Source organism: Cannabis sativa, chromosome 6 (assembly GCF_029168945.1).
Source record: "Cannabis sativa cultivar Pink pepper isolate KNU-18-1 chromosome 6, ASM2916894v1, whole genome shotgun sequence".
In the NCBI taxonomy this organism is placed as follows: Eukaryota; Viridiplantae; Streptophyta; class Magnoliopsida; order Rosales; family Cannabaceae; genus Cannabis; species Cannabis sativa.
This window is the reverse complement of record NC_083606.1, coordinates 66,536,685-66,560,732: the sequence shown is the minus strand read 5'-3', so window position 1 is coordinate 66,560,732 and position 24,048 is coordinate 66,536,685. Positions and strand designations below refer to the sequence as shown.

The 24,048-nt window shown below is 34.8% G+C and overlaps 1 protein-coding gene across 1 annotated transcript; it reads right to left on the bottom strand.

The window, feature by feature from the left end:
• Window positions 1-6,892: 6,892 nt before the first annotated feature.
• On the bottom strand, window positions 6,893-24,048 carry LOC115725495 (uncharacterized). Its single transcript, XM_061117455.1, has 4 exons — window positions 23,967-24,048; window positions 22,753-23,837; window positions 7,881-8,798; window positions 6,893-7,281 (listed from the first exon to the last, which is right to left on the bottom strand). Exon 2 carries the CDS (start codon window positions 23,724-23,726, stop codon window positions 22,761-22,763), a length of 966 nt encoding a protein of 321 aa, XP_060973438.1. The 5' UTR covers window positions 23,727-23,837; window positions 23,967-24,048; the 3' UTR covers window positions 6,893-7,281; window positions 7,881-8,798; window positions 22,753-22,760.

Below are 24,048 nucleotides of genomic sequence, written 5' to 3'. Positions count from 1 at the left end.
CTATACATTAAATAGTTATTACAAAGAATTACTAACTTTGTTAAGATATAAAATCTCATAAGCCAAGCAATCACCTATCCTGGTTTAAGCTAGCAAAGCTACACTACCTCCAAAATGCATAACCAAAAATACAATAAAATATTTGAAATGAAATATTACTATTATTACACAAAAAAAAAAAAAAAAAAACTTCAAGCACTAACTCACTTATGCATTCACCAAACCTCTTCCCTCTACCACCCTTACTTCTCACATTGCCAAAATATTTGTATACAACATATACAATCCATCTTGATCGGGGATAACAGAATTTAGAGATGATTGCGGCATAAGTCCCTAAAAATTCCAGTTTGATGCAGATAAATCCTCAACCTCAAAAATTGGCGGTAATAATCCCTAAGTTCACCATTTTTGTTTGTCTGTTACTACCTAAGTTAACGGATACGTTTGTGTATGTTAAAAATGCCACGTGTTAAAATATTATTCGTCCAAATCATAATTTTAATTAAAAAAATAATATAAAAATTAAAAACATTAATATTGTTTTTCATTTTTTTTTCTGTTTTTTTTTTCGTTTCTTCTCCAATAGCAATATACAACTCATCTTTGTTTTAGTTTCTTCTCCAACAACAATATACAACAGCAATAAGAAATTCATCATCTTCTTAAAAAAAATATACAACTCATCTCTAAATCAATAACCATTTTAAAGTCTAAAAAATCATCCCCTTAAGAAACATATACAACTCATATTTTTTCACAGAAAAAAAAAATCTGCACAAACAATTACAGAAAAAAAAATCAATGCTCAATCACTCAAACAATTCTAAATGCATACTTAAAAGAAATATGTTCAATCACTCGAATATTTGAAACTTATTGAGAGTCTCTTATGTCGACGACGAAGTTGGGACGACAAGGAGAATGAGGGGATTTGGGTTCGCATAGATCTAGGTTCACCTTCAACCATCAAGGCCAGATCCGTGGTGTATGCGCGAGGAGGAGATGAACTCTTGGTGGTCTTCGACTGTGAAGGCTAGATCTGTGGTGGTGGCCTCCATTTTTGACGACGAAAGGCAAAGCTTCGTCAATGGCGGAAGAACAACCCAACCTCGGCACGATTGAGGAGATGGAGAATGAGAGAGCTTTGGGGGTTTCTGGATTCTCGGTAGTCCATTTGGGTCAAGGGTGGCCGGAGCATTACAGTCCGTCGTGTGGGTTGGGTAGGGGTTGGGATCGGGGTTGGCTAGAGATAAGAAGAAGATGAAGAAGAAAATTGAAAAAAAAAATTGATGTTTTTAATTTTTAATAATTTTTTTATTTTTTAAATTATTTTTATTTAAAATTATGATGTGGACCACTAATACTTCAACATGTGGCATATTAAAATACACAAACGGAACAGTTAACTTAGGTAGTAACCGACAAACAAAAATGGTGACCTTAGGAACTATTACTATGAGAACAGAGTGTTTGGAAAAAAAAGACAGAGTCTCAATATTTCTTTATTCACTGTAATGAGCCTTTTACTAGAGCTAAGGGTATATATGCCCAAAACAATTAAAGTTGGTGAGATAAACAAGCCTAACAACTAACAGAATATTAACAGAAATTATAACCAACTTTACAACAGAATTAAGACAAACCTAAACATCTAATAGCCCCCCTCAAGGTGGAGTGTATATGTTTAGAACACCCAACTTGGATACAATTTGATTGAAGTGAGTGGGAAGTAGAGCTTTTGTAAAAATGTCAGCGAGATTCTGTTGTGATGAAACATGTGTTAGTCGTAGAAGGCCTTGTTGTATCTTCTCCCGAATGAAATGGCAATCGATCTCCACATGTTTGGTGCGCTCGTGATAGACGGGGTTCTCACTGATGTGAATGGCAGCGGTGTTATCACAGTACATTCGTGTGGGAGTGATCGGAGTGACACCAAAATCTTTGAGGAGTGCATTAATCCAAGTGAGCTTGGAGGTTGCATTTTCCATAGCTCTGTATTCGGCTTCAACGGAGGAGCGGGAGACTACTTGTTGTTTCTTTTGATTTCCATGAAATGAGGGAGCTGCCAAGGAAGATGCAAAAACCAGAGACAGATCGTCTTGTGTCTTGGCAGCTGCCCCAATCAGCATCAGCAAAAAAAGACAGCTGAACATTGGCTGACGAGAGGTTGGTTTCAGCATAAGCTGTGAGTTTTGGACTGGTTCTTGCAGGAAAAAAAAGGCCTTGACCGGGGGTCTTTTCTGAGACATTGTAGTATGCGTTGTGTGGCATGGAGATGAGGTACTCGTGGAGACGAGAGAAATTGACTTAAGTGGTTAACCGCATAGGAAATATCAGGCCTAGTGATGGTGAGATATATTAATTTGCCAATGAGGCTGCGGCAAGTAGTGGGATCTTTGAGCAACTCACCTTTGTCTTTGCTTAGCTTTAGGTTTGTTTCCATCGGTGTGGAAACAGGTTTAGCACCCAAGTAACCCGTGTCATTTAGTAATTGTAGTGTAAAGGGTCTTTGGGAGATTGATATGCCTTGACTAGTTCTACCAATTTCAAGACCAAGGAAGAACCGAAGAATGCCAAGGTTCTTGAGTTTAAATTTCTTGTCCAAGGATTCGGTAAATATGGCTATGTTGGATGCATTGTTACTAGCAACAATGATACCATCAACATATATCAAAATAGCCAAGAAATCAGTTGATGTGTGTTTGATAAACAATGAGTTATCAGACATGGATTGAGAAAAACCATCTTGAAGCAGAGTGGTGCTAAGTTTAGAGTACCATTGCCGGGATGCTTGTTTGAGGCCATAGATACTTTTTTGAAGTTTGCATACGGTGTTTGGCAGAGCTTTATATCCAGGAGGAATTTTCATGTAAACTTCCTCATGGAGATCCCCATGGAGAAAGGCACTGTTGATGTCCAATTGGTGGACATGCCAATTATACATGGCAACAAGAGCTAAAAATATTTTTAGAGTGTTAAACTTGGCAACGGGGGCAAAGGTTTGAGAAAAATCGATGCCTTGTTTTTGATTGAAGCCTTTGGCAACGAGACGGGTTTTAGACCTTTCAACATCTCCATGTTCGTTGTATTTAACTTTGTAAACCCACTTGCAACCAATTGCTTTTTTGCCCGGTGGGAGTTTGGTAATAATCCAAGTGTGATTTTTTTCTAAGGCTTGGGTTTCATTGTCCATAGCCTCGAGCCAATGCTGAAATAAGGAAGCTTAAGCATAGTTTTTAGGCTCAGTTTGAGTGTAGGCAACAAGAACAGCAGCCCGAAACATAGGGTGAAGTTTTAGATAAGAGAGATATGGCTCAATTGGATGAGCAGTGGTAGATGCATGACACACATAATCGTGTAAGTGTGCTGGTTTTTTGCTTGTTCTTCCACTAGAGGTAGTGCGATTGGTGGAAGAGTTGGTGGAATGGGTTGATGCAACAGTATTGTTGTTGTTGCTGTGATTTATAGCAGCAGCATGTTGTGGAATGGCAACAGTAGGCGACTGGGGTGTATGAGCATCCTGTTGATGAGCAGGAATGCTTTTGAGCTCACTTACATCAGGGAGTTGCTGATGTGTAGGAGTAATGTGCTGATGGTCAGTCTGAAGTTGATGGTTTACATCATGAATTTGTTGATGCAGATCATAGGATTGGTGATCTATATCATTATTTTTGAAATGGCAGCAGGAATTTGCTGAGTAGTAGTGATGTGCTGATTTTCAGCATGAAATGGTAGAGTTGCAGCAGGTATTTGTTGAGGTGCAACGTGAGATTGTGGATTGGTATGTTGATTATTTGAGTGTACAGCCTGAAGTGGCTGATGGACAGCAGGAGGAGGCTGGTTTGTAGCAGGGATTTTAGTCCCTTTTTGTTGAGTTATTGGTTTGGAGCAAGGTAAAATTGCTTGGTTTAGGCAGCTGTCAATCTCAGAGTGAGTATTGAGAGTTGAGAAAGGAAATATGTGTTCATAAAACACAACATCTCGAGAGATGTAGATTTTTTTGGACTCGATATCAAGGAGTAAATATGCTTTCATTCCCAAAGGATATCCAATGAATATAGATGCTTTACTACGAGGGGAAAACTTGGGTCGTTTGGATGTGAGAGTAGACACATAGGCAAGGCATCCAAAGGACCTTAAGTGGTCATATAGAGGTGGTTTATTGTGTAGTATCTCAAAGGAAGTAGTGCCTTTGAAAAGAGCAGATGGGGTTCTATTAAGGAGATAAGTGGCTGTCTAGACAAGATAAGGCCAGTAGGCTAAGGGAATATGAGATTGAAAGCCCAAGGCTCTTGCAACATTGAGGATATGTTGATGTTTGCGTTCAACCACTGAATTTTGTTGAGGTCTTTCAACACAAGAGTGATAGTGTATGATTCCTTTAAAGGCAAAAAAAAGAATGCATATTTAGTTCTTTGGCATTATCGGACCGTACAGCTTTAATATTGTGTGAAAATTGTGTACAAACCATGTTATATAACGATGGTATGATGTGTTGAACCTCGGATTTTTCTTTGAGCATATAAGTCCAAGTAAATCTTGATTTGTCATCATCAATGGTAAGAAAGAATTTATATCCTTCTGTACTAATTATGTGAAAGGGGCCCCATATGTCCATATGAACTAAGTCAAAAATGTTATTTGCAAAGTTGTGATTTGCAACAAAGGGTAGTTTTTTTTGCTTTGCTAAATGACATATATGACAGTGAGTAGAAGATGAATGAATAGAAGGGGAACCAATCTTTTTATTAATAATATTGGAAATGTACATAGATGGGTGGCCAAGGCGATTGTGCCAATAGTCAACACTAGTTTTATTAAATGGAAAAAAAAAAAATTGAGACGTAGCAGCAATGGATGTCTTCTGTTGCAGGAGATAGAGTTTTCCATGCTTTCTAGCTATCCCAATCTCCACATTCTGAGAAGGATCCTGGATTACACAAGTATTATTGTCAAGATTTATTGTAAAGGCAGTGCTGTCCAATAGTTCATTAATGGATAAAAGATTAATTTTGAAACTAGGAACAAAGAGGACATTATGTAAAGTCAGAGAAGAGTTTATATTGACAATACCTATGTTTACCACAGGAGCTTTATGGCCAGTGGGTAGGATAACATCTTTGGGATATGTAGTGTTAGAAAAAGAACTAAAGCAAGATTTGTGTGCACACATATGTTGTGTTGCACCAGTGTCGATAATCCAAGTAAAATCAGAGAGAAAAGAATTTTTACCAGCCAAATTGGAGGCAGCAGCAGGTTGTTGGTCCGATTCCACGCGAGCAGTGGTGTTTGTGAGCTGCTGACTTAGGAGAGAGATTAATTGCTGACATTGGCAGTAAGATCAGTTGGGTTGACAGGAGTATCAACCTGGTTGGAAGAAGAGTCTTGGTGAGCTTTAGCTTTGCCTTTGTCCTGCTTCTTTTTATCTCCATATCCGGGTGGGAAGCCATGAAGGAAGAAGCATTTATCAACCAAATGCCCAGGTTTTCCACAGTTTGAACAAGAAGGGCGAGGCTTCTTGGTGCGAGGGGGATTGGTAGATGGGGGTTTGAGAGAGGCAGCAAGAATGGGGCTGTCATGGGAGCCAAGAGAACGCTATCTCTCTTCTTGTATTATCATAGCAAAAACTCTGGAGAGATTTGGTATGCGCTCATTGAGCAAGATTTGTGCACGGACAGATGCATAGGACTCATTCAAACCAGTCAAGAATTCAAGGACTTGGTTTTGATTGTAGTAGTCAAGAAAAATTTTCATCGCACCACATGTGCAAGTAGTATTTGGTTGGAATTCTTTTAACTCATCCCATAGGGATTTGAGTTTAGTGAAGTAAGAAGTGACAGATCTGTCACCTTGTTGTAATTTCGTGAGTTGGGTTTGGAGTTGGAAGATCCGAGGGCCATTGCCCTCGTTAAATCGCTCAGCCAGGTCTTGCCACATATCGACAGCAAGATCAAAGTACATGATACTTTGAGCTATTTCAGATGAGACCGAATTTACTAGCCAAGACATCACCATATTGTTACAGCGAAGCCAAGAGTTTAGGAGATTGTTACCAGGTTCAGGCCGAGGAAGAGAGCCGTCGATAAAGGGAAGCTTGTTCTTCGCAGCTAGGGCCATCATAATTCCACGTTTCCATGACTGGTAGTTGCTGCCATTAAGGACGGTGGAGACGAGGACAAGACCGGGATGGTCACCGGAGCTGAGGAAGAAGGGGCTGGAGACATCATCGCTGATGTGTTGATTACTGGTTCTCCGTTCTTGAGCTGGAAGCTGGGTGTCGATTCTTGGAGATTGGGTTTCAATTTCATCTTAAAGCTGAGATCTGGATCGAACAGCAGCTGGTTGACGATTGGTGGTTACTGGTTGGGCAAGAGGAGCTGAGGTAACATCCGGAGGAAGATCAGAGTTGTTTGTTGATGGTGGAACACCATCTTGAGATCTTGTGGATGGTCTGGCCATGGAGGCGTTTTCTTCTGATACCATATGAGAACAGAGTGTTTGGAAAAAAAAAAAAAAAGACAGAGTCTCAATATTTCTTTATTCACTGTAATGAGCCTTTTACTAGAGCTAAGGGTATATATGCCCAAAATAATTAAAGTCGGTGAGATAAACAAGTCTAACAACTAACAGAATATTAACAGAAATTATAACTAACTTTACAACAGAATTAAGACAAACCTAAACATCTAATAATTACCGCCAATTTTTGAGGTTGAGGACTTATCTGCATCAAACTGGACTTTTTGGGAACTTATGCCGCAATCTTCCACAAAATTTATATACATTTATGCTTCAGTTAGTTCTACATCGTTAGTGGTTATTCTATTAGGTCAGTTAGTTTATTTATTGAGATATTTGAGCTCTTATTTCTTTTGTAAATATTTTCATATATAGGTCATAGATTCAGTATTGTAATATCATTTAATTCCAAAAATACAACTCACCACAGAAGGAGCAATTCCCTAAAACAAACTCACTAATGGTCTTAAGAGGAACATGTACGACCATTCGACAAGGGCATCTACGACTAAATCATAATTATAAGATCCACCCGCATACTAAAATTCACAAGATCGAAAAAAATAAATAATAATAATTGAGGAATGGTTCAATGAAGCAAAGCATAGTTTCCATCAAAGTACAACTCAATCGGGCTTTCAACAAAAGTTTTAGTAGAGCCCAATGCATCCATGAGAAGCTCACCAGCGCACAACGTTGTAAACTTACTTACGTAAGAGGAAAGGATGTGCAACAACATCACAATTGGTGGTGGGAGTGCTGAAAATCAGTAAAAATAAAATTAAAAAATATTAATATCTATTCTATATAAAATGTGGCTATATAACAGAATTCTAGGTTTATGAAAAATTATTGGGTGACTTTTTTTAAATAAAAAAAAAATAACAAATTATTAAATGTTGCCAAGGGTCAGCATCCATGTAGTTAGTAAACCTAAATATAATTAATCCACCGTTACAATTAATCATAGATTTGTTCATATTGTTTATTTTCTTATTAAAAATTATTTTCAAATTTTGATATTTAGAATTAGTTAAATTTCAAATTAAATTTGAATGTTTTGATAGTTTAACCAGATGAGCATTTTCATTAATTGTGAAGATAAATTTAGGACGAATAATAATTTTTTTTAATTACTATAATTTTTATTTTTATTTAAATCACTATTATGCTTTCAAATTTCAATGATTATCACTACATTGAATATTATTAATTTTAAAATTATGATATTAAAAAAAAAACTAAAAACTAAAATAAAATTAACATACCTAACTTGGCACGTAACATCTATCTAGTCATTTATAAATGACAAGTAAAAGAAAAAAGTGTTTTGTGCAAAGAGCTTAAGAGAATATTACCCACTACTACCTGAAGTATTGTGAAGATGTGCTATCAATATCATCACCCACTTGGCCTGCCCTCTTCCATTTAAGTTGCTCCACTTTGTTCAATCCCTCTTTTACGAACTTCTTTTTGGAAGTAGACTCACAAAATTCTTCATACTCTGCCATCTTCTTTTTTATGTGAGCTATCCTTTTGTTCATTATTGTTCGGATATCAATTTCAAGCGTTTGCTTTAGTTGGAGATAGAAGAAATCTCTCGTGATCTCCTCTAGGCTTGCCTTGACAAATCCTAGTTCAAAGTTGGCGTGCCACTCTACAAATTTGTTGTGGTGATACCAATATTTAAGAAGCTCTTTAGTGATGTCTATCACCAAAGTAATATGCATCTCCTTCATCACTTTACCTATCAAGAAATAGCACACGCTTTTGAATGCATTTGAATAATTGCTACGACTGCCAATATCTCCATGTTTGAGAAGCAAATTTTTAAAAACAGGGACCAAATCTAAAGGTATGGAATAACCTTCAAAATCAACAATTTTCAATGCTAGATCACTGGCTTTTATTTTCATTTTCCTTTCTTTATAGCTCTTACGAAACTCATCAAAAATAAATGACATGAACTCATTTTCAGTAAAACTAGAGAATGTTAGAACCTCATCAATTTTTGCATCATCAGTCTCCAGTTGAGTGGTCATTTTACTCACTTCTTTTCCTTCCTTATTTTCCTTATCCCATGTAAAAGAATCTTTTAATCGAGATAGCTCATTTTCACTGAATTGAAGTATTAAATCTCTCAAGGTCAAAAGAGATGTGCCCTGCTCTATCTCTGCCCATCCACCATAATCTGTTTCTTCAGATAATTTCCAAAAATCATCTCCCAAGGCCTTTAGCTTCACATCTTTAAGGTCCCCCTTCAATACATTTATAATCTAAACACATTCAAATAATACACATTATTATAATAAAAAGTTACAACTATAATTTTATCCTTTAAGAAGAATTTGGTTATTTTTCCCCAATTACATATTAACAATTTTAAAAACACACAAAAGGTAATACACATTCTAATTAGTTGTACTTAAAATAAATTCAAATAGATTTGGCCCGAATTTAAATATATTCTGTTTAACCACTTAAGTAACTGAATTTAATGTAATTAAAAAAATGAATGGTAAAGGAAAGAGAAATTACACATCTATAATAATTTGATTTTGTATTAGGGATTTGGACAAATTAAGTCCTAAATGGTTACAAGTTTCCTTGACATGCCTAATATTTTCTTATGTAAAACTTGGGGTGCTTCCTTTCAGTAATCTTTTATTTTTTTACTTTTCTTTTAAATATAATAGATTTGAAATTTTAATTATTTGTTTCAGTATTTGATAATAATTATTTAACAGTTATTTTTTTTCTTAATTTGAAAAGTAAATATATTTTTAAGAGATATGTTTAATAAAACTGCTTTTATTTAGAATTTGTTTATAATAAGAATCCAATTTTTTTTTAAAAAAAAAAAAAAAACTAATTACTTTCAAATTTATCTTAATAATTTTTAAAATTACTCATAACTATTTAGTACTTTTTTATTATTTATATAAATTCACTTCATTTTCTCTCTCACCACTTTCTCTTAAAGTAAAGCACTCACAATAATATTTTCAAAATAGTTCAAAAGATAAAATATAAAGAATATGTGTTATTAAAGTAAGATCTATAGATAAAATAGTTCAAAACTTTACATTATGAATAGTGTTTCTATGCATGTAGAGAAACACTATACATTCTTCAAACATTATTTTAATAATTTCTCTCTTCTATTTTTTCCATTTAATATTTTTCACATTCTTGTTTATATAAAATAAAAGATTTTATAAAATATAATATTTAAATGATATAGAGAAAGAAATAATGTAAAAAAAAATATAATATAATGTATTAAATATAAACTATAATATTTAAATGATATAAAGAAAGAAATAATATAAAATATAAAAGAGTTGATATACGGTGTAATGTAAAAGCGTGAGTTAAAATAGAAAAATAAGACTTTGGTGAGGTATTTTAAAAAATAAAGTTGAGAAATTGTTGAGAGTACTCTTATATCTCCATTTGAATTAAAGAATAAAAACACAATTTTTATTTTGTTTTTCTTTAAAAAAAAAAATAAGCAATTAATTCAATTACAAGACACATTTTTTTTAAAAAAAAAAACTAAAATAAAATAAGGTATTTTAATTTCCATGTTTAAAGTTTTAAAAAAGAAATTACATATAACATATTCTTAGTTTATTTGTATCTAAGAAAACAAAAAAAAAGTTATTTATCTAGAAAACAAAAGAAATGTTATAATTAGGATTTAATATGTTTGAGGGTAATTTGTTCAAAAAAAAAATAATATGTTTGAGGGTAATAGTATTTGTGGTAGATAATCCATTCTAAACTTAACCGGTTTTATCTCCAATTTTAGTTGGTCTAGCTGTTATTTTCAGCTGAGATCTTTCCTATTTTAGGACGTCGGTTAGTTTGTTAATAACGGACTTGTCATAAGTTTTTAAGTGCTGGATATGTCAGCTACTAACACTATAAAAGTGCTATTCATTGTATTCAATGCAAGGCAAGAAATCAAGAGAAAAACAGAGAGAGTTGAAGCTGAATGCTGGAAGAAGATCAAGTTCATAGTTGACTAAGTTTGCTCTGGTTTGAGTGTTGTAGAGTCAATTATGACTGGGATTATTCTTGAGTGCATTGCACTGTAATTGGAGCTTGTAATTACTGATTCATAGTGGAGAAATCTCTTTGGGGGAGTAGGACTCAAATTTGAGATCCGAACCAGGATAAATCTTTGTGTTTTCTCTTTGCTTTCATTGTTTATTTATCTTGTTTATCTTGTTTATATTTCTGATTTTGCTAGTTTAATTCTTGTCGATTAATTGATCATTGATAGTCTTCAGTTTGTGTTGTTGGTTTACAACAGTGGTATCAGAGCACCAAGAAGAATTCAAGAACTTCTGAAACTCAAATCTTGTGATAACAAACCAGAAAAGCTACTGCAATGGGTTCTTCATTAGCAAGGTTCGATTTGGAAAGATTCGATGGAACGGATGACTTCTGTTTGTGGAAAGAGAAGATGCTAGCCATATTGATCTACCAGAAGTTAGATTCAGCATTAGATGAAGATCTTGGTTCTAATGATGTCAAGAAGAAGGACATGGATGAATCCAAAAAGAAGGAATCAGACACTATTATGAAGCAAACTAGATCTTCCATTGTCATGCACCTTGCAGACAATGTTCTGAGGCAGGTGATTGGTGAGAAGACAGCACTTGGAATTTGGAGTAAACTCAATCAATTGTACATGGCTCGATCTACTGTAACCAAGATTTTCTTGAAAGGAAAGTTTTATGGGTTTAAAATGAATGCTACTGTTACATTAGATCAGAATCTTGATGAACTTAACAAGATTGTGTTGGCTCTTACTAATATGGGTGGAACTATAAAAGAAGAGGATCAAGCAGTGATCTTGCTCAATGCTTTGCCTGATCAGTTTAAGGAAATGAGAACAGTTATCATGTACAGCAGGGATACATTAACTTTAGATGATGTTATGAGTACACTCAAATCAAGGGATGCTGAGTTGAATTGGCAAAGAGCTGCTAAACAAGAATCAAGAATTGTTGATGCTCTAATGGTTCGAGGCAGAGTACCTAGCAGAGGCAACTCAAGATTCAGAGGAAACTCAAGGTCAAATTCAAGGTCGAAATCAAGACCTAGGGAAACAAGGAAGTGTCATCATTGTGGCAAAGTTGGACACTTGACTAGAAACTGTTGGGACTTAAGAGACAAAAGAAAGAAGAAAAAGGATAAAGAAGATGAGGATAGCAACAATGATTCTAATGCAGTAATTGAAGATTCTGATAGAGATGTTCTTACAATTACCAATACTGAAACTAAGGTTGAAAATTCAATAGATGGTGATGTTTGCACCAGTTCTTGTCTCAAGGATCAAGATTGGATCATGGACAATGGGTGTACATATCACATGAGCCCAAATAGGGACTAGTTCATGGATTACACAACCATAGATGGTGGTAGTGTTGTAATGGGGAATGATCACAGATGCAATATAATTGGAATTAGTTCTATTGTCATTAAAAGTTTTGATGGGACTTTCAAAACATTACACAAAGTCAGGCATATACCAGATCTGAAAAGAAATCTAATTTCTTTGGGAACTTTAGGTGATGAAGGATATGATTACAAGACAAGCAAAGGAGTAATCAAGATCACTAAAGGGTCATTTCTAGTGCTAAAAGGAATTAAAAGACATGGTCTTTATTACCTTGATGGAAAAACTGTCACACCAGCACAAGCTGCTGCTGTTGACAAGTGCAACTCAGAATCTAAACTGTGGCATGCTAGATTGGGTCACATTAATGAACAAGGTTTAGTGGAGTTATCAAAACAGGGTCTGCTACTAAACTATACTCATGCTAACCTACCATTTTGTGAAATATGTGTGCAGGGAAAGCAACATAGAATCAAGTTTTCAAATAGCAATTACAGAGCAAAATTAGTTCTAGAGTACATTCATGCTGATCTATGGGGAGCTAGCAGTGTAAAGACTCAAGGAGGTAAACAATATTTTCTATCCATTGTAGATGATTTTAGTAGGAAAATTTGGGTGTTTTTATTAAGACATAAGAATGATTGTCTTGAAGAATTTAAAAATTGGAAAACTCTTGTAGAAAACCAAACTAATTCTAAGATCAAAGTATTGAGAACTGATAATGGATTAAGGTTTGTCAATGATGAGTTCATTGATCTGTGTTTAAAATTTGGAATTCAAAGACATAAAACTGTAATTAAAACACCACAACAGAATGGCATAGCTGAACGAATGAATAAGACATCGCTTAATAAAGTTAGATGTTTACTATTAGAATCTGGGTTAAAGAAACATTTTTGGGGAGAAGCATTGCATACTGCCTGTTATCTAATTAATAGAAGTCCAAACAGAAAAATAGAGTTGAAAACTCCTGAAGAACTGTGGTCTGGTAAGCCACCATCTCTGTCACACTTGAAGATATTTGGTTGTGCAGCTTATGCACACAATGTGCAAGACAAACTTGAGAAAAGATCAATTAAATGTATATTTCTAGGCTATCCTAATGGAGTAAAAGGCTATAGACTCTATTCTCTTGAAACCAATAAAATTGTAACTAGTAGAGATGTGATTTTTAATGAAAATGATTTTCCATTTAATAGAAATGAGGAAGGTGTGGTTTCTGATTTTACAAATCAGTACTCAAATCGAGCTGGAAAGAGCAGTTCCTGACCTAGAAATAACAACAGAGAACTCAGAAGAATCTGAAGTAGATCCAGATGATGGAGTTGAGACTTTAGATGGTTACCAATTGGCTCGAGATCGAGCTAGGAGAGAAATCAGACCCCCTGCTAAGTATGCTAAAGCTGACATTATTGCCTATGCACTCTCTATGACAATGGAGTCTCAAGATAAAGTGCCAAAGACATACCTTGAAGCAATCAACAGTAAACAAGCCAAGAAGTGGAATACTGCAATGAATTCAAAAATGCAGTCATTAAAGAAAAACAAGACCTGGGTTGTTGTTCTTAAACTAGAAGGACAGAAGGTAATCGGTTCTAAATGGATTTTCAGACATAAAGAAGGATTGATTGATGATGAACCTATTTTGTACAAAGCAAGGTTGCTGGCACAAGGTTTTACTCAAGTTGAAAGTGTTGATTACTCAGAATTATTTTCCCCAGTAGTTAAAATGAAAACCATCAGAATGATGTTCGCACTTGCAGTACAGTTTGATTGGAATATCGAACAAATGGATGTGAAGACTGCATTCCTAAATGGAAGGCTTGAAGAAACTATTTACATGAAGCAGCCTGATGGATTCAAGGTGGAATTCAAGGATGGTGAACTTGTGTGCTTATTGAAAAGATCCCTATATGGTTTAAAGCACTCACCTCGAGAATGGTACAAGAAATTCGACTCTGTATTGACTAAGGTTGGTTACTCAAGGTCAAAATATGACACTTGCCTCTATTTCACAAATCTAAAGACACAAGCTGCTACATTCCTAATAGTGTATGGTGATGATATGTTAATCATGGGAAATGATCAAAATCAGATTAACAAGCTCAAGTATGTTCTCAATAGTGAATTTGAGATGAAAGACTTAGGAGTAGCTAAGAAGATTTTGGGGATTGAAATACAAAGAGACAGGAAAAACAACAAAATGACATTGACTCAAGGAAAGTACATTGAATCTGTCTTAAGGAAATTTAAGTTGACTGATTCTAAAGATGCAAAAGTTCCTCTTGTTGGACACTTTGTGTTCTCAGCAAGTCAATCTCCCAAGGATGACAAAGAAAGGAAACAAATTAAAGAAATACCATATGCTGAAGCAATTGGAAGTGTGATGTATGCTATGATTAGTACTAGACCTGACATAGCATATGTTGCTAGTACACTTAGTAGATACATGTCTAACCCTAGTGAAGAACATTGGAAAGGAGTCAAATGGTTACTGAGATATCTAAAAACAACTACTCACTATGGTCTGAAGTTTGAGAAGGCAGGGATCAAGGTGGAACTTGAAGGTTTTGTCGATGTTGATTATGCATCAAATAGAGATACAAGAAAATCTCTAACGAGTTACTGTTTTCAGTTAAACTCATGTTGCATAAGTTGGAAGTCTCAATTGCAACCTGTTGTAGCTCTCTCCACTACAGAAGCAGAGTTCATGGCAACAACCGAGGCATTCAAGGAAGTTGTTTGGATCAAAGGAATTCTAGGAGAACTACAGATGATAAAGGGAAAAGTCATTGTGTTTTCAGATAGTCAATCTTCGATTCATCTAAGCAAGAATCATGTGTACCATGAGAGATCTAAGCTCATCGACATTAGAAGATTTTGGATAAGAGAAAAGATAGAAGATGGTGAAGTTTATCTCGAGAAAGTATCAAGTGATGAAAACCCTGCTGATGCAGGAACCAAGGTGTTACCAGTGAGTAAATTCCAACATTGTTTGGATTTACTCAACATAGGTCCTGACTAATTCAACAGGATCACTCCCCCAAGTGTAGTAAGTTTATTAAGGTTCAGTTTAGATGGATTAAGGTGGAATTTGTGGTAGATAATCCATTCTAAACTTAACCGGTTTTATCTCCAATTTTAGTTGGTCTAGCTGTTATTTTCAGTTGAGATCTCTCCTGTTTTAGGAAGTCGGTTAGTTGGTTGTCATAAGTTGTTAAGTGTTGGACATGTCAGCTACTAACACTATAAAAGGGCTATTCATTGTATTTAATGTAAGCCAAGAAATTGAGAAAAAAACAGAGAGAGTTGAAGCCGAATGCTGCAAGAAGATCAAGTTCATAGTTGACTAAGTTTGCTCTAGTTTGAGTGTTGTAGAGTCAATTATCACTGGGATTGTTCTTGAGTTCATTGTACTGTAATTGGAGCTTGTAATTACTGATTCATAGTGGAGAAATCTCTTTGGGGGAGAGCTGGAGTGGGACTCAAATTTGAGATCCGAACCAGGATAAATCTTTGTGTTTTCTCTTTGCTTCCATTGTTTATTTATCTTGTTAATATTTTTGGTTTTGCTGGTTTAATTCTTGTCGATTAATTGATCATTGATAGTCTTCAGTTTGTGTTGCTGGTTTACAACAGTGGTATCAAAGCACCAAGAAGAATTCAAGAACTTCTGAAACTCAAATCTTGTGATAACAAACCAGAAAAGCTGCTGCAATGGGTTCTTCATTAGCAAGGTTCGATTTGGAAAGATTCGATGGAACGGATGACTTCTGTTTGTGGAAAGAGAAGATGCTAGCCATATTGATCTACCAGAAGTTAGACTCAGCATTAGATGAAGATCTTGGTTCTAATGATGTCAAGAAGAAGGACATGGATGAATCCAAAAAGAAGGAATCAGACACTATTATGAAGCAAGCTAGATCTTCCATTGTCATGAACCTTGCAGACAATGTTCTGAGGCAGGTGATTGGTGAGAAGACAACACTTGGAATTTGGAGTAAACTCAATCAATTGTACATGGCTCGATCTACTGCAACCAAGATTTTCTTGAAAGGAAAGTTTTATGGGTTTAAAATGAATGCTACTGTTACATTAGATCAGAATCTTGATGAACTTAACAAGATTGTGTTGGCTCTTACTAATATGGGTGAAACTATAAAAGAAGAGGATCAAGCAGTGATCTTGCTCAATGCTTTGCCTGATCAGTTTAAGGAAATGAGAACAGTTATCATGTACAGCAGGGATACATTAACTTTAGATGATGTTATGAGTACACTCAGATCAAGGGATGCTGAGTTGAATTGGCAAAGAGCTACTAAACAAGAATCAAGAACTACTGATGCTCTAATGGTTCGAGGCAGGGTACCTAGAAGAGGCAACTCAAGATTCAGAGGAAACTCAAGGTCAAATTCAAGGTCGAAATCAAGACCTAGGGAAACAAGGAAGTGTCATCATTGTAACAAAGTTGGACACTTGATTAGAAACTGTTGGGACTTAAGAGACAAAAGAAAGAAGAAAAAGGATAAAGAAGATGAGGATAGCAACAATGATTCTAATGCAGTAATTGAAGATTCTGATAGAGATGTTCTTACAATTACCAATACTGAAACTAAGGTTAAAAATTCAATAGATGGTGATGTTTGCACCAGTTCTTGTCTCAAGGATCAAGATTGGATCATGGACAGTGGGTGTACATATCATATGAGCCCAAATAGGGACTAGTTCATGGATTACACAACCATAAATGGTGGTAGTGTTGTAATGGGGAATGATCACAAATGCAATATAATTGGAATTGGTTCTATTGTCATTAAAAGTTTTGATGGGACTTTCAATACATTACACAAAGTCAGGCATATTCCAGATCTGAAAAGAAATCTAATTTCTTTGGGAACTTTAGATGATGAAGGATATGATTACAAGACAAGCAAAGGAGTAATCAAGATCACTAAAGGGTCATTGCTAGTGCTAAAAGGAATTAAAAGACATGGTCTTTATTACCTTGATGGAAAAACTGTCACACCAGCACAAGCTGCTGCTGTTGACAAGTGCAACTCAGAATCTAAACTGTGGCATGCTAGATTGGGTCACATTGGTGAACAAGGTTTAGTGGAGTTATCAAAAAAGGGTCTACTACTAAACTATACTCATGCTAAACTACCATTTTGTGAAATATGTGTGCAGGGAAAGCAACATAGAATCAAGTTTTCAAATAGCAATTACAGAGCAAAATCAGTTCTAGAGTACATTCATGCTGATCTATGGGGAGCTAGCAGGGTAAAGACTCAAGGAGGTAAACAATATTTTCTATCCATTGTAGATGATTTTAGTAGGAAAATTTGGGTGTTTTTATTAAGACATAAGAATGATTGTCTTGAAGAATTTAAAAATTGGAAAACTCTTGTAGAAAACCAAACTAATTCTAAGATCAAAGTATTGAGAACTGATAATGGATTAAAGTTTGTCAATGATGAGTTCATTGATCTGTGTTTAAAATTTGGAATTCAAAGACATAAAACTGTAATTAAAACACCACAACAGAATGGCATAGCTGAACGAATGAATAGGACATTGCTTAATAAAGTTAGATGTTTACTATTAGAATCTGGGTTAAAGAAACATTTTTGGGGAGAAGCATTGCATACTGCCTGTTATCTAATTAATAGAAGTCCAAACAGAAAAATAGAGTTGAAAACTCCTGAAGAACTGTGGTTTGGTAAGCCACCATCTTTGTCACACTTGAAGATATTTGGTTGTGCAGCTTATGCACACAATGTGCAAGACAAACTTGAGAAAACATCAATTAAATGTATATTTCTAGGCTATCCTAATGGAGTAAAAGGCTATAGACTCTATTCTCTAGAAACCAATAAAATTGTAACTAGTAGAGATGTGATTTTTAATGAAAATGATTTTCCATTAAATAGAAATGAGGAAGGTGTGGTTTCTGATTTTTCAGGTAAGCAAGGAAATGAACAAATCAGTACTCAAATCGAGCTGGAAAGAACAGTTCCTGACCAAGAAATAACAGCAGAGAACTCAGAAAAATCTGAAGCAGATCCAGATGATGGAGTTGAGACTTTAGATGGTTACCAATTGGCTCGAGATTGAGCTAGGAGAGAAATCAGACCCCCTGCTAAGTATGCTGAAGCTGACATTATTGCCTATGCACTCTCTATGACAATGGAGTCTCAAGATAAAGTGCCAAAGACATACCTTGAAGCTATCAACATTAAACAAGCCAAGAAGTGGAATACTGCAATGAATTCAAAAATGCAGTCATTAAAGAAAAACAAGACCTGGGTTGTTGTTCTTAAACTAGAAGGACAGAAGGTAATCAGTTCTAAATGGATTTTCAGACATAAAGAAGGATTGCTGATGATGAACCTATTTTATACAAAGCAAAGTTGGTGGCACAAGGTTTTACTCAAGTTGAAGGTGTTGATTACTCAGAATTATTTTCCCCAGTAGTTAAAATGAAAACCATCAGAATGATGTTGGCACTTGCAGTACAGTTTGATTGGAATATCGAACAAATGGATGTGAAGACTGCATTCCTAAATGGAAGGCTTGAAGAAACTATTTACATGAAGGAGCCTGATGGATTCAAGGTGGAATTCAAGGATGGTGAACTTGTGTGCTTATTGAAAAGATCCCTATATGGTTTAAAGCACTCACCTCGAGAATGGTACAAGAAATTCGACTCTGTATTGACTAAGGTTGGTTACTCAAGGTCAAAATATGACACTTGCCTCTATTTCACAAATCTAAAGACACAAGCTGCTACATTCCTAATAGTGTATGTTGATGATATGTTAACCATGGGAAAGGATCAAAATCAGATTAACAAGCTCAAGTATGTTCTCAATAGTGAATTTGAGATGAAAGACTTAGGAGTAGCTAAGAAGATTTTGGGGATTGAAATACAGAGAGACAGGAAAACAACAAAATGACATTGACTCAAGGAAAGTACATTGAATCTGTCTTAAGGAAATTTAAGATGACTGATTCTAAAGATGCAAAAGCTCCTCTTGTTGGACACTTTGTGTTCTTAGCAAGTCAATCTCCCAAGGATGACAAAGAAAGGAAATAAATGGAAGAAATACCATATGCTGAAGCAATTGGAAGTGTGATGTATGCTATGATTAGTACTAGACCTGACATAGCATATGCTGTTAGTACACTTAGTAGATACATGTCTAACCCTAGTGAAGAACATTGGAAAGGAGTCAAATGGTTACTGAGATATCTGAATGTTGGAATTTATTTTACCAGGATCTTAGATCTACTCACAAGTATGTTTATTAACACCCTAAATATGAACTTTCTAAAACGATGAAATAAACACATATAAAGTTTAGGAAACCTTACATTGGGTGCAGCGGAATATAATGACTCCTTCCGTTCAGATATCTAGCCCTTGATTCCTTTCTGTAGCAGAGCATTATCAATATCTAAACCTGGATCTCTTTCTCTGAATCTTTGACGCTGAAACCTCCTTCTTGCTGAAAGTCTTTCTTCACGATCTTCCTCACTATGATTGAGGTATCACTTGCTGTGTGTGGGCACTACTCATACACTGAGAATTTCGAAATCTCAATGAGGAAGAGAGAGAGAGTGGGTTCGGCCAAAGATAGGGAGAGAGAAGGCTCAGTTTTTTCTGAATCAGAAGTGTCAGAAGAAAAGTGTAGAAATTTAGTGTAAATTTCCTGAAGCCTTCACTATCTATTTATAGCATTCCACTAGGGTTAGGTTTGAATTATTTGGCATTAAAATAATGAAAATATCATAGGGAAAACCCTACAAAAGTGGCCGGCCATGCAAGGTGGATTTGGGCCTCACTTTTTGCAATTTTGCAGTTTTATTTTTTCTGCATCTGATTTTCTCAAAAACGCCAATTTTCAAATTCAACCATTTAAATGCCAATTCTAACTATTTAATAACTATAAATAATTATTAAATAATATTGTCATTTATCATATTTATTAATTGAACCATACAAAGTATCATAATTAACAAATATGCCCCTAAAACTCTTTCTTTACAATTTTGCCCTTACTTAGTGAAAAATTCACAAATAGACATAGTCTAATTTGAGAATTATAATTGATTAATCAAAACCAATTATATGAGTCTTACAAGCAATATTATCTCAACTAGTGCGGGGACCATGGGTCTATATAACCGAGCTTCCAATAAGTAGATCAAGAATTTATTACTAAAATTCACTAACTTATTAATTCTTCGTTGAATCCACGCATAGAACTTAGAATCGCACTCTCAATTATATAGAATGCTCTATATGTTCCACCATATAGACACATCATTAGTTATCCATTGTTATAATCCTAATTTGATCACTGATCCTCTATATGAATGATCTACACTGTAAAGGGATTAAATTACCGTTACACCCTACAATGTATTTATTCCTTAAAACACTTGACCCCGTATAAATGATATTTCAGCTTATGTGAAATGAGTACTCCACCATTTATGTTCGTTTGGTCAAGCTCGAAGGAGATCATCCTTTGCTTACTATTCGCCAGATAGAAGCTATAGATTCCATGTTTATGATAGTGCTCCCACTCAATTACACTACCGTGTTCCCAAAATGTACGTATCACCCTGACCTAAAAGTAGGCTTAACTAACAAATCAAAGAACACGAATAGCCTTTCAAGATTGAGCCTAATCATAACAGGATTAAGAACATTTGATCTAGGATCAACTTGACGATATTGACTTGAATAGATATTACGGTAAGTTTAATAAATCTAAGTCAAAGTTCAATATCGGTCCCTTCCGATGCATACTCCATGCATCCAACCTGAGCTTTACTTTAACCAATGCTCTGGAAAGAACATAGCACTTCTCCAAATGCAAGTAAACTCTGTTGTAGATTATCATATCAGTAAAACCCTATGTCTGATAAATCTAGGAAACTTTATTCACATAGTCATGTTTACTTTCCAATGTGTTGACGGCACAATAAGCAGGATCAAGTATGTGAAAAGGGTTTCAGATGAATTTATACATTATGTACATATAATCATGAAATAAATCATGTGAACCATGCAACATTAAATGTTATTTCTGATCTATATTAATAAGTAAATCTGATTATATTGAAATGAGTTTTATTTAGGGCATAAAACCCAACACTGAAAACAACTACTCACTATGGTCTGAAGTTTGAGAAGGCAGGGATCAAGGTGGAACTTGAAGGTTTTGTCGATGTTGATTATGCATCAAATAGAGATACAAGAAAATCTCTAACGAGTTACTGTTTTCAGTTAAACTCATGTTGCATAAGTTGGAAGTCTCAATTGAAACCTGTTGTAGCTCTCTCCACTACAGAAGCAGAGTTCATGGCAACAACCGAGGCATTCAAGGAAGTTGTTTGGATCAAAGGAATTCTAGGAGAACTACAGATGATAAAGGGAAAAGTCATTGTGTTTTCAGACAGTCAATCTTCGATTCATCTAAGCAAGAATCCTGTGTACCATGAGAGATCTAAGCTCATCGACATTCAAAGATTTTGGATAAGAGAAAAGATAGAAGATGGTGAAGTTTCTCTCGCGAAAGTACCAAGTGATGAAAACCCTGCTGATGCAGGAACCAAGGTGTTACCAGTGAGTAAATTCCAACATTGTTTGGATTTACTAAACATAGGTCCTGACTAATTCAACAGGATCACTCCCCCAAGTGTAGTAAGTTTATTAAGGTTCAGTTTAGATGGATTAAGGTGGAATTTGTGGTAGATAATCCATTCTAAACTTAACCGGTTTTATCTCCAATTTTAGTTGGTCTAGCTGTTATTTTCAATTGAGATCTCTCCTGTTTTAGGAAGTCGGTTAGTTGGTTAATAACCGACTTGTCATAAGTTGTTAAGTGTTAGACATGTCAGCTACTAACACTATAAAAGGGATATTCATTGTATTCAATGCAAGAAATTGAGAGAAAAACAGAGAGAGTTGAAGTTGAATGCTGCAAGAAGATCAAGTTCATAGTTGACTAAGTTTGCTCTGGTTTGAGTGTTGTAGAGTCAATTATGACTGGGATTGTTCTTGAGTGCATTGTACTGTAATTGGAGCTTGTAATTACTGATTCATAGTGGAAAAATCTCCTTGGGGGAGAGCTGGAGTAGGACTCAAATTTTAATATATAAAATTTTTATTTTTGTTATTTTGAAAGATAATTAGTTATTGTATAATAATAAACAATTTAATTAACAAAATTAGAAAATGGATGTTGATTAAGATTTAAACAAGTTATAAAAGAGTAACTTATCACTAAATTAATAACTAAATGGTCGTTTATTTCCTGGAAATAGCGAAAATAAAATGTTTCTTAAATCTTGAAATGTTCACATTAACGAGTAGATCACAATTATATATTTTTTTAAAATTAACCGAGTAACGACGTGACCAAAAATTATTTTTAAATTTAACAAAAAGTGAGAAAAAGAAAAGAGAGAGAGAGAGAGAGAGAGAGAGAGAGAGAGAGAGAGAGAGAGAGAGAGAGAGAGAGAGAGAGAGAGAGAGAGAGAGAGAGAGAGAGAGAGGCAATGAAAGTTTGGAAATGTTAAGCAAACCTGAAAAAAAAAAAAAGTAAAAAAAAAAAAGGCAAAGACATAGTTGTAAATTAGACTCAATTAAAAGTATTAGATATAAATTCTTCAATTATTTATTCATTTAAAATTTGAATATGAAAGCAAAAAAGAATTCAAATAAAATAAAACAAATATAAACATTGTAAGTATCTTTCACCTAATATGGAAATGATTAAAAAAATATATATACTATTGCGTACCTCAGAAATCACGCAATGCACGTGAGCAATATATTTGCACTCGCCACAACAGTACACACGCGAATTCGTGGATTTCTTTCAGTTTCACAGATATCGCAATAATATTCACCAAAATAATCTTCAATGAAGGAATCAACAAGAAGTAAGGAGTGCACATGACCTTCATGCTTTATAGTAGAAGGTAGTGGACCACATAATAAATGAAGCTCAAAATCACAATCAGAACACCAAAATTTGAAGGACTCAGTTTTTTGAAATTCTTTAGAACTGGACATGACTGATGTCTTAAAACAAGTGTCGTAAACATTGCATTCTTCAATTTCAAATGCAGAGGACATGTTCTTGACAAAGGAAAGAGGATGATCGTGATATTTATAATTTAAGACTCTGATAACTTTGCAATCCATACACAATTGAAAATCACATTGAGGACATTGGAAATAAAAGGCTCTGGGGTTTTCTCTTTTACAAAAAAAACATTTACCCTCTAAGTATCTTTTAAAACGAAGAGAGAGACAACCGTGATTAGGATGGAGGGATGTTTGGATTTGTTGTGGGAGTTGGTCAATGCATTGTTTATGAAGAAAATACTTACATCTAATACAACCATAATAAACTCGACCATCTGATGGTGAATCTTTAGATTGACATGCAAAGCATGTAACATGAATGTTTTTATAAGTAGCATCGGTTGTGTCAACAAGTAGTAATAAGTGGGGATGAGTAGAATGTTGGATGCAATTTTGACTTTCTGGACATGTTATTATGGAGTTTGACATCAAGGCACAATCCACATCCAAATCAAATCTACATTCATCACAACTGAACATCAAACTCTTTCGAGAGTATTGGCCACAAGAATCGCAAAGATCATTTTTTGGGGTAAGAGATAGAGGGTGACGAGGATGAAAAGGGTGATTAATTTTCTTAATTACACAAGACTTGTGAACATAGTATTTACACAAGACTCGCATATTTGACAAGTAATTTGGTTATTACCAATCTCACTATCCTTTACCAACAAAACATGTTTTTGGGGACAAAAGTAGTGTTGAGTAGTCTCCATTTCAATCTAATAAAGACAACTGCCAAATTAATCAAAAATATTAGTTATATGTTTTAAGTAAGAATACTAAAATAATTTAAGTAAGAATACTAAAATAATTTAAGTAAGAATACTAAAATAATTTGACCAAATAATTAGATATACTCACCAAATGAATCAAGGAATTGCCGGGCAACCAACTTAAATAATAACAAAAGTTCACACAAATTAATAGTACTATATGTTTGATT

What these genes read in the sequence shown, in the direction of transcription:
- LOC115725495 (XM_061117455.1), bottom strand. Translation starts at nt 23,726, where the DNA reads ATGCGAGTCTTGTGTAAATACTATGTTCACAAGTCTTGTGTAATTAAG.